The sequence below is a fragment of the Delphinapterus leucas genome, chromosome 8 (assembly GCF_059928025.1).
Source record: "Delphinapterus leucas isolate spDelLeu-1000000601 "Yukka" chromosome 8, BTC_Dleu_Yukka2, whole genome shotgun sequence".
Classification (NCBI taxonomy): domain Eukaryota; kingdom Metazoa; phylum Chordata; class Mammalia; order Artiodactyla; family Monodontidae; genus Delphinapterus; species Delphinapterus leucas.
This window is the reverse complement of record NC_143136.1, coordinates 94,383,117-94,395,209: the sequence shown is the minus strand read 5'-3', so window position 1 is coordinate 94,395,209 and position 12,093 is coordinate 94,383,117. Positions and strand designations below refer to the sequence as shown.

Sequence of the window (12,093 nt, the reverse complement as noted above, 5' to 3'; positions counted from 1 at the left end):
GTCTGTTCTTCTCCTTTGGTTTTTCAATGGTCTGTGAACTTTCTAGTATCTTTGAAAACTTCCTTGCTTCTTCACTCAAGTAGAGTAGATTCTGTTATCTACACTTAAGAATTCTGATGATACACAATTAAAAATAAATTAAGCCCAGAAATTTCAGAAAATAGGTTCTTATTCACTCATGAAAAGGGTAATTTTACACGCTCAATTTCCAGTCTATGAGGTTTGCATCTGATATGTTCTGGGAAAATAGCTGATTGAGGAATGCAAGATTTTTATACTAAGGAAAAAGATGAGGGATTTTGCGGGGGGATTTTATTTTACAGTTACCATCTGTAAAAGCCCATAATAAAGCAAATGTATGCTGCAGGAATACTTAGTTGTTAAAAGACCAGGGGAGTTATCCAAACATTATATAAAGTTTATACATACTTTAGTCAGTGATGCTCCCTTTTTAAAAGAATAATACAATGAACAGATATAAACTAAATGTGCATATCTAGAGGTTCCCTGGTGGCACAGTGGTTAAGAATCTGCCTGCCAATGCAGGAGACATGGGTTCGAGCCCTGGTCCAGGAAGATCCTACATGCCGCGGAGCAACTAAGCCCGTGCGCCACAACTATTGAAGCCCACGTGCCTAGAGCCCGTGCTCCACAAGAGAAGCCACCGCGATGAGAAGCCCGCGCACCGCAACGAAGAGTAGCCCCCGTTCGCCGCAACTAAGGAAAGTCCACGTGCAGCAACGAAGACCTAACACAGCCAAAAATAAATAAATAAAATGTTAAAATGTTCATATCTACAACAGAATAGTCACATGGTATGTGCATAAAGTCTTCATAACATGTGCAAGCACTTTAATATTAACAACCCGGAATATGTTATTGGTAGAAATATGTAAATGGGATTTAAAGAGATTTATTGCTATTTAAGATGTATACAATGCACAATAATACCCCACACAGTTTTATTTCAGGCTTTGTGACTTAAAAGAGTAACTAGCTCTAGTGAAGACTCTTATCAACTATGAGAGGAAAATTTAGAAACATAATTGCTTCTTTCAAATGTGTAACCCAAGTTATGAAAGCTTACAACTACAAGGGCCTAGTCGAGATGCTGCATAAGTGTTATGGTTCTTTATGAAAACCTAAAATCTTACAAATCGATTTTAAAAGAATTATAAGCACCTCAAATGGCAAGTCACTTCCAGATGGAGCAGAATAAACACATTATTTTAACCTCTTGGAAGATGATGGGGAACACAATCAGGCTTCTGAGAACTCAGCTTTGAAACCTTTGAAAGTCAAAGGCAGATCACATAGACTGTTTGGAAGGGGATCAGAACTTGTTTATTTTAATTAGGTCTTTCAGGGTTCATGGAGTTAATCATTTCAAATGTTATTAAATTATTCCCCGCCCTCCGCCAGGGGAGAGGAGATACCGAGTGAGTTTGAGAAAGACTGAAGGCTCCCCAGAAGAGGGCAGCATCACATAAGGGGCCAAAGGAGAGAGCAGCTAGGACAGCACTGTGGCATTCAGGGTGGCTGACAGGGATGAGAAAAAAGACATCCAGAGAGCAGCTTCCCTGGAGTGGTAGAAATGCAAATAGGAAAATTATCAGAGAGAGATTGGAGCAGTTCAAATAAACATTTCATTTAAGAAGTTTGTAGGGGGACTTCCCTGGTGGCACAGTGGTTAAGAATCTGCCTGCCAATGCAGGGGACACGGGTTCGAGCCCTGGTCCAGGAAGATCCCACATGCCGTGGAGCAGCTAAGCCCGTGCCACAACTACTGAGCCTGCGCTCTAGAGCCCGCAAGCCACAACTACTGAGCCCACGTGCCACAACTACTGAAGCCTGTGCGCCTAGAGCCTGTGCTCCACAACAAGAGAAGCCACTGCAGTGAGAAGCCCACGCACCGCAAAGAAGAGTAGTCCCCGCTCGCCGCAACTAGAGAAAGTCTGCACGTAGCAACGAAGACTCAGTGCAGCCAAAAATAAACAAATAAATTTATTTTTTAAAAAAAACTTTAAAAAAGTTTATAGGCGAATAGATGACAGACAAATGTGATCTCTGTGATGACTATTTTTTGAAGTGAGAATCTGCAAATACTTTGTGATCTGTTCAATGCAAGGACACTTATGGGTAGGACAGGATGACATATTTGGAACGGGCATTGTTCTGGAAAATTCCAGACTTATGACCTCCTAGAATACAAGAGTGCAACTTGGGGCTTTAGTTCTTTGTTCAGGCCCGCAACTCCCCCTCAAGGGAGGAGCTCTGGGATGACAGATAGTGGAGAAATGCTTGCTCCTGGAAGAGAACAGATCCCTGGAGCTGATGGAAGATCCTGAGAGGAAAGAAATGAGGAAAAAGATGTTATTAGACAAAAAAGATAGGAGATGAGGACAGTAGGCTGAGCTGGAGTGGGGTAGAACAAAGGGGAGAGACGGAAGAGGGATGCCCATTTTGGCTGGGCAGATTGACAAAACTCACTGATTCAGGTATGGACCAAAGGATAGGATTATGAGTGATTTTTCTTTTCCTTTGTGCTTGTCTGTGAGTTCAATGTTCCTGCACTGAGGACTACCAAAATTAGGGGGAAAATCCAAATAATCCATGTTATCTTTGTAACCATATCAAGGACAGAAGACAGATACGTTCTGTCCTGGGTTGCCAGTCTAGTCCATCACCACTTGGATCTCCTTTTTCACTAATCAATATGGAATGAGTGCAGACAACATCTTGGTCAAACTCCTGAAATATCATAAAATAGAAACTCAGTTGTTCAATGTAGTACTTGGTTGGCAGAGTGAATGTTGATTTTTTTTCTAGGCTAGAGTTTCACACTGTGGATTCCTTTTAAATCGGATAAAGCATTTAGGACTAAAAAAATGGGAAACTATTCGCCTCCAGAGCACGAGGCTCAGACAGACACGGACGTGATTAACTGCATAATCAAAAATGAAGATCAAAGCTGAAATCACTGAGACACAGAGAAATTCAATATTTTCTACTTTATCATGTCCGTGTCCAGGCTGTTAAACTGCCCCAAATTCCATCTGGGTGGGTAACTGGAAAGAATCCTTTGGCCACAGTCCGTGAACAACCCCAAAGGAACATGATCTTTTCCATAATGCCTCCCTGGGGCATCGTTTGTAAATGATGAGGGTAGAAATCCCTGCCCCATATGGAAGCTGCAGATATAACCTTAGACTGAAAGGAGGCGGCAAAGCTGATTAAAGTTTTCACTATGACAGCTTTTTGATCTAATCGTGGTATGCAACCTCTAAAGCTTTCGTTTTACCCTCTAGAAAATAATCATGCGAAAAACACGGTTGAGAAACAGCTTGATTTATGAAAAGTACTCCTGTCTAAAGAAGAAATGTTTTCTATTAGAATTTATTCTTGTTGATAGTTTCCTTCATTAGAAGTTGTTGCTGGTGATTTTGCCCTTTTTAATGTCTAGAACAGTGATAGATGCAAGTAGTAGTTAAAATATCCCGTCACAACCTGGATGTTACAAGTGGCTCTCTGGCTTCTGTGATCTGGTTGAACCGCCTACTTAAGGAGACTGTTGGATAAAAAGTCTTTGCCCTAAATGCAGATGTCTGTTGGACAAGCAGGTAGCCTTTATCACCAAACATCATCTGATATTTCATTTATTAATTCCCAAGAGAGCTTGGGAATCTTTTCTTTTTGCTTTGTTCATTTTAATTATCACAGAAAAAAATAAAACCCTGCATTTATACTGCCATGAAAATATTTTAGGTGTTCAATTGTAATAACTTAGCAGTACATGATTTTTAAGATTTTTTTTGATGTGGACCATTTTTAAAGTCTTTATTGAATTTTTTTCTTTTTTTTATCTTTATTAGAGTATAATTGCTTTATAATGTGTTAATTTCTGCTGTGCACCAAAGTGAATAGGTTATATGTATATATATATCCTCATATCCCCTTCCTCTTGAGCCTCCCTCCCACCCTCCCTATCCCGCCCCTCTCAACTGCTCAGTTCATTCATTAGCTGGTCCTTTAAGAAAAGTTGGAAGACACAGAGTGTGGGCACACCTACCTGCCAAACCCATAATGACGACTAGCATTTACACATAAAGTGCCAGACACTGTTGCACCTTTCACATATTAACTAATTTAATCCTCACAACAACTCTAGAGGTAGGAACTATTATTCTCTTTTGTACGTGAGGTCCAGAGAAGTTAAGTAACTTACCCAAGGTCACATAGCTAGCCTATGGTAGAGCCAGGATTCACACCCAGACTCTGTAGTCTGGTTACAGAGGTCTTAACCACTCTGCTTTCTTGTTACCATGAAAAACTTGAAACAGAGTCTCAACAAGAACCAGAAAGAAAGGAATCAATAACAGTGAGCAAAATTAAGAGGAAGAATACTCAAACCTGATTTATAGGTTTTGCACAGGAAAAGATAAAATAAAAGATGTGTGATGCCTACAATCTCCTGACAAAAATTTCTTCCATAGAATAAACTGAAAAACCATAAGTATCACAAACAAAAAGGGTGTAGGGAATAATGTCTACTTTGAAGGTTATCATGGAAATGAAGACAAAAGCAGAAACAGCTCAGAATTTTCTGATTTCTTTTAGAATACTAAATATGAATGACTTTAAGGATTGCTTGGGTGCTACAAGGAGGAAAATTAAAATAATGACACTCAGTTGTGAGTGAAGGAGAGAAAATGTTAGAATAGCACACCCCAAACATAAATGGAGTTCGTAAACCATTGACAGTGATGCAGGAGGTGACAACAGACTAGATAGAGGGCATAGCATTCTAATCTGTAAACAACAGAATGCCAACCACACAGAAAAGAGGCATAGAAATCATACGTAATTAAATTTAGAAAGATGATTCTCCTTAGATGAAAAGAGATTGGGAGAGGGTATAAAGAGCCTCTCAGGAGCAATCCTACAAGCAAGGCAGCTGCTTATATTTGTAAACTATAAAAACCTATTACAGACAACCCAAAAGAAAAGCAAGCTTTCATTCGAAGGAAAGAAGTAAAGAGTGACCTTGGGTTTTGCAATTTAAGCACTAGAGAAAGCACTGAGAAGAAGAGGCAAATTCAATAGTGAGAGTCTATTTCTCCTTCAGAAATGAGTTCAGTTATTTCAACCATAATAAGAAAAATATAGAGTGAAAGTTCAGAAAATGTTTTGCATGAAAAAATATACTAATATGAAAGGATTTTTAGTCTTTTTAAGAAAGAAAGTTCCTAACTATACCACAAAAAAAAAAAGTAAATGAGTTTCTGTTTATCAATTTCTGATGCATGACACACATTTTAAAGATTGGTCTCTAGGTATTTTATTCCAATTACTATGTAATATTAGTAATCAAAAACAATACAACCTTCAATGTTGGGACAAAGCCTACTACACAGCAAGGTTTCTAAGCCTCGCTGCTACTGACATTTGGGGCTGGGTGATTCTTTGCTGTGGAAAGGCTGCCCTGCGCACTGTAGGATGTTTAGCAGCATCCCTGACCTCTACCCACTGGATGCCAGCAGCACTTCTGCCCCGGTTGTGACACCAAAAATGTCTCTAAGCCTTGCTAACTGCCTCCTGAGGGGTAAAATCACCCCCTTTTGACAACCACTGTACTAAAGCAACTTTGGTGAGAAGCAGGCTAACCTCTTTAGAAAAGTTACAAATGCACAATAGTAAAATATTCAAATAGTATTAAAAATAAATGTTTCCATTCTACCTCATCCCATCCCATGCCCCAGAGGAGTTGGGATTTAACCATTTCCGTATTTTAATTTTTAATTAGTTTTCATTGTTATCTAACTTATACATTTTTTAGAAGTCAAATAATGGTTAAAAACAAAAACTTATAACAAAAAAGGTCATCAGTTACCTTCCCCACTCTTTCCCCCAGAGGCAGCCAGTTCCAGCCTTTTAAGTGTTTCTTTTGGTATTTTCTTCCATATCTCTAGATAATGTACTTATCCTGCTGTCACTAAAGTGATATATTACCTACTGGCTTCTTATTATTGCAGTTGACAATTTAATATTCTTATACTTTGCCTCTATCTTCCCAGTAAATTCACCCTCTTTTTCTTGTTAAATCAATAGGCAAAGTTCAAATTATGATTATTTGAGTATTGTACTATACTGTATGTATTGCACTGTAGTAGTGCAATAGTAGTGTAGTATGTTTATACTTTCCTGAGTAGCTTCCTGCACAAAACCCAAAACCCCCATTTTTATTTCATTCACAATTTAATTTAATATTTAATTCCTTTTCTTATATTTTTTAACTCAAATCTTCCAAACATCCTGTGGTCTTTTCACTTGGTTAAATATATCAGATAATATATCAGTTCCATCTTCTTCCTGGAAATCTCCATTATCCTGTTCTCCCTCACTCCTCCCATCCCCCAAGGATCAGAGCTCTTTGTTCTCTAGACTTCATACGTGGCTGAAGCCCTGGGACTTGCTTTCTGCTTTATACCAAGAATACCCTCCTCTCTTGTGTTAGGTTTCAGATCCCCTGAATCATGGATCCAATTTTCCCCTCCATTTTTATCTTATTTCGTTAATTTAACAGAGCACATAGTAGCTTCCTTAAAAGGTGTATGAAATGTAAAATGTTTGAGCATTTGTGTGTCTGAAAAATGTCTTTATGCAACCCTAATACTTGACTTATAGTTTGTCTGGATATAAAATCCTAGGTTGAAAACCATATTTTTTCTCAGATATTTGAAGGCATACCCCTTCCCTTTAATTCATTTTTAAGTATAGCACACATTCAGAAAAGTGCACATATCATAAGTGTATAGACTAGTGAATGTTTATAAACTGAACACACTCATGTAACCAGGACCCGGATCAAGTAAAAGACTTCTTAGATGTAAAAATCAAGACGAGTAAAGGAAAAAGTGGGTACACTGGTTTTCATCAAAATTAAAAACTTCTGTTTGATAAAGGAATTGTCAAAAAGGTGAAAAAGTGCTTCCCTGGTGGCACAGTGGTTGAGAGTCTGCCTGCCAATGCAGGGGACACGGGTTCGTGCCCCAGTCCGGGAAGATCCCACATGCCGCGGAGCGGCTGGGCCTGTGAGCCATGGCCGCTGAGCCTGCGCGTCCGGAGCCTGTACTCTGCAACGGGAGGGGCCACAACAGTGAGAGGCCCGCGTACCGCAAAAAAAAGTGAAAAAACCTCCAAGTTTTTCTTATTGGCTAGCAGAAAATATCTGCGAGTCACACATCATTCAAAATATATAAAGAATTCTCTAAACCCAACGATAAGAAAACAAACAATTCAATCAGAAAACGGACAAAATATTTGAACAATTTATGCTGATGGCAAATAAATTTTTTTTTTTTTAATTTTATTTTTTTTTGTGGTACACGGGCCTCTCACTGTTGTGGGCTCTCCCGTTGCGGAGCACAGGCTCTGGACGCGCAGGCTCAGCGGCCATGGCTCACGGGCCCAGCCGCTGCGCGGCACGTGGGATCTTCCCGGACCGGGGCACGAACTCGTGTCCCCTACATCGGCAGGCGGACTCTCAACCACTGCGCCACCAGGGAAGCCCGCAAATAAATTTTTTTAAAATGTTCAACATTGGTAATTAGGGAAATGCAAATTAAAACCACAATGAGATAACACCATATACTTATTTTGGTTTAAATTTTTAAAAATGGTTAAAATAGAAAATACTGATAGTACCAAATGCTGGCAAGGGTGTAGAGAAACTGGACGTCTCATTTATTGCTGGTGGGAATATAAAATGGTAGAGCCACTCTGGAAAATTGTTTGGCAGTTTTTAAAAAAACTAAACATACATTTACCAAATGACCCACTAATTGGACTCCTGGGCATGTATCCTAGAGAAATGAAAACATAAGTCACGCAAAAATTTATACATGAATGTTCATAGTAGCTTTATTTGTAATAGCCCCAAACTAGAGACAACCCAAATGTCTTTCAACAAGTGAATGGCTAAAAAACTGTGAAACAAAATATAATTGTAATAGAATACTACTTAGCAATAGAAAAACTATTGGTACACACAACAGCTTGGCTCTATCTCAAGAGCATTATGCTGAGTTGAAAAAGCAATCTTAAAAGTTCACATGTATGATAATTTCATTTATATGACATTTGTGAAATTACAAAATTATACAGTTGGAGAATAGATCAGTGGTTGCCAGGAGTTAGCAGGGAGGATGTGGCAGTAAAGAGAGGAGTAAGAGGGCGTTCCTTTGTGGAGACAGACCAGTTTTGTATCTTGATCATGATAATACAGGGGATAAAATGTCATAGAACTGTACACACAGGCACACGAAAACAGAAGAAGAAAAAGGAATGCATTCAAAGACTAGTGAAATCCAAGTAAGGTCTGTAGTCTAGTTCCTTGTAGTGTGTCAATATCAGTTTCCTAGTTTTGACAATCAGCTATAGTTATGATGATAATTCCAATTGGTGGTAGCTTGGGAAGGTTATACAGCACCTCTCTGTACTATTCTTACAAGTTCTTGTGAATCTATACTTATTTCAAACTAATTTTTTTTTTGTCCTGGTACGCGGGCCTCTCACTGTTGTGGCCTCTCGTGTTGCGGAGCACAGGCTCCAGACGCGCAGGCTCAGTGGCCATGGCTCACGGGCCCAGCCTCTCCGCGCACGCGCGGCACGTGGAATCTTGCCGGACCGGGGCACGAATCCGTGTCCCCTGCATCAGAAGGTGGACTCTCAACCACTGTGCCACCAGGGAAGCCCTCAAACTAATTTTTTACTCAAATTTTTGTTTTTTGTCTTCTTGTTATTTGGGGATGATTTTTGGAAGGAGAAAGGGACTGAAAGATCTTACTCCACCATCTCCAAAACTCTTCGTATTGTTTATACATATTATAGTACATACCTCATTACCTTTTAGAAATAGACAATTTTGTGGTCATATTCTTTATTACCAATAAAATATAGGGTAGGAATTTCTCTTTTTTTGGTTGGGATCGAATCCAGGTCCCCACGGTGAAAGCACCGAATCCTAACCACTGGACGGCCAGGGAATTCCCATAGAGTAGTAATATTTTTAACAGTTTGGGCTACGTTAAATTTTATAAAAATTCAAAAGGTACACATGAGTATACCTTTTAAAGTTTTTATCCAATTCTGTTCCTTTAGGTAACCACTTTACCAGTTTACTGTACCTCTTGGGAATCATTCCATAATTTTCCATGGGCACGATGTTTGTTACCACTACTGCTACTATACTTTATGGAGTCATTCATCATGGGCAGGGGGTGATGACCAGGGCCAAGAGGAGGTACCTCCTTTGTCGTACCCTGTGATGGATTTGACATGATCAGAATAATGATTTTCTCCTTTTCCACATTAACATACATAAAGACAAGCTACATTTTACTATTTAGTATGGATTCAACTGCAGTAATATTCTGTGGTATTCCATACACACACAAACACACACACACACACACACACACACAGTGCATGAGACTCAGAGTTGACTAACTCATTACTGCCTTGAGATTAAACTCATGATAGACTCTCATTAATTGTACTTTAAGTTTCTTTATAATCACATTTAAATCTATAATTATAATATATGATTGTTATAAATATTCAAGCAACACAAATGAAGTAGATGTAAATACAGTTAAGTGTAGATGGAGTAGCTTATCCATTTTTCTGTTACTTTGTTTTTTTAAAGAGAGTTTCTTACCTCCCTGCTGCTGATGCTTTGCAAGATTATATTTTGGTTTTTAGTGACTGTCATCATATCAGTTGGAGAAGAGTTTGTATCATGACAAATGTCAAGCAATGATTCAGCATGTCTTTCTGCCAAAAGAAACATAATAATGTGTTTTGATGAGATGCATCTCCAGCAGTTTCACAGCAAGATCTAGCTCTAGGTTCTAAAATCAGTTCCATTTTGTCTAAGATTTTCTTGAAATAGTGGACTGGGATCCTGATGAAGCTTCAGGGCCATAATTTTCACAACAAGAGTCCACCTAGAGGGGTGGGATAGGGAGGGTGGGAAGGAGGGGGACGCAAGAGGGAAGAGATATGGGAACATATGTATATGTATAACTGATTCACTTTGTTATAAAGCAGAAACTAACACACCATTGTAAAGCAATTATACTCCGATAAAGATGTTAAAAAAAAAAAAGAAAAATAAGGAAAGAGAAATTATTATCATACAGACAGGAAGGTGATGGATGGTAAGGTAAAAACATACAAAAATGTTTGTCATTAATATTAAGTGGAAATATAGAAGATAACATAGAAAATAGATTAAAGATATAAATATGTGAAAAATATGCATGTAAATGGACAAAAATCAAAAGAAAACATGGAAAATGTTTATGTGTTATTAAGATTATGACAATTATTAAACATTTAAAATTTATTTTAATGTAATAACAAAATAAAGGAAGGAAATAAAAATTGTCCTTAATTAAAAAAAAAAAAAAGTCCACAGAATGAATGGGGTTTTGTCGGTTTATTTTTAAAAATGGGCAAAAGTTTCAAGCACACTTCCTGTCCAGCACTTGAAGCCACATTAAACTAATAAAGTTCTAAACACCAAACAGTGAATTTCCAGTTAGTTCCTGGGGGACATTGCTCTCATATTCATCCCTCTCCTGCCAGCATGACTTCTTCAAATAAGCACAGGCTCGTCCATGAAAACTCCCTCTTGCAATCGTTCTTCCATTTATCCTAATAACTGAAACAAATTTGAACGAGTGATCTATATTCATATCCTCCATTTCTTCACCATATCCTCTTTCTTTACTCTTTGCAACCTGTCTTCTGCCTCTATCCTGCCATTGAAACTCTCACTTCCTTATCACATCTGCTTTGTAACCTCTTTTCCAATTTGACGTTGTTTCCCACTCCTTCCTTCTTGTAACTCTCTCCCAATTCTCCTCCCTTTCTCATTCCCCAGAGTCTCTATGTGCACAGCTCTCTCTAACTGTGGGCGCACCTCCTCTGTTCAGCCCCTGCAATTTTCTTACCATCATCAGTACTTTAGTGATCTTACCTACTCTCAGGTCCTCACAATCTCCTTGTAGAGAACTCCCAAAAGAATGTATCAACCCGTCCATTCCCACAAGCCCTGTCCTACAGAAAATTGCTACTTTGAACATCCTAAGTTTCCATCAAATGTAGTGTTTTACAACTCATTACCTTCAACATCCTCACAAAACCAAAGTGTTCTCCTATTTTGTTGATTGTATTTCTATCTCCCCACTTCCTAGGGCTGAAACTTTGGAATCATGTTTAACTCAACTCCCTCAACCCTCGTCTCTGTGTCTCCTCTATCAATGTTACAGTACTAAATTCTGTGAATTCTTTCACAATCTCTTAGACTCACCATACCCAGCACTTCTCAGGACCACTACACACCATGACCAAAGACTCTTCTCCTGGTTCTTATAACTGCACACAGGTACTTCTGTAGTTTCTTAAGAGAGCTTCCCTGGTATGAGTCTCTTCCTTCAAATTCATCCAACACAATGACAGGTTAAGTTTCCTAAAACATGGCTTTCATCATTACCCAGCTTAAAATTCTTTAGTGACTCTATTTTATTGGGAAAAAAAAATGTCCTTCAGGCTGACATTTAATGAGTCCTCAAGGGACCCAGTTTCTTTCTTTCTTTTTTTTTCCTAATAAATTTATTTATTTTATTTATTTATTTTTGGCTGCTGTGGGTCTTCATTGCTGCGTGCAGGCTTTCTCTAGTTGCGGTGAGCGGGGGCTACTCTTCTCTTCATTATGGCCCGCGGACTTCTCATTGCGGTGGCTTCTCTTGTTGCGGAGCACAGGCTCTAGGCATGCGGACTTCCGTAGTTGCGGCTCGTGGGCTATAGAGCACAGGCTCAGTAGTTGTGGCGCACGGGCTTAGTTGCTCCGTGACATGTGGGATCTTCCTGGACCAGGGCTCGAACCCGTGTCCCCTGCATTGGCAGGCGGATTCTTAGCCACTGTGCCACCGGGGAAGTCCCTGGACCCAGTTTCTTTATGTATCTAATCTTCTGTATTCCTTTTTTCTGACATGAACTGTTGGTTCTAGTCTCCCATTTGCTCCT

General features: G+C 39.1%; 1 protein-coding gene across 1 annotated transcript in view; it reads right to left on the bottom strand.

Annotated features, from left to right (window-relative positions):
• MAP3K19 (mitogen-activated protein kinase kinase kinase 19) overlaps positions 1–10,015 on the bottom strand; it is a 33,623-nt gene extending 23,608 nt beyond the window's left edge. Inside the window, 2 exon segments of the mRNA XM_022569578.3 lie at positions 2,655–2,751; positions 9,719–10,015. Of these exon segments, the coding sequence (XP_022425286.2) occupies positions 2,655–2,751; positions 9,719–9,850 (229 nt within the window). The 5' untranslated portion in view covers positions 9,851–10,015.
• Positions 10,016–12,093: the final 2,078 nt, after the last annotated feature.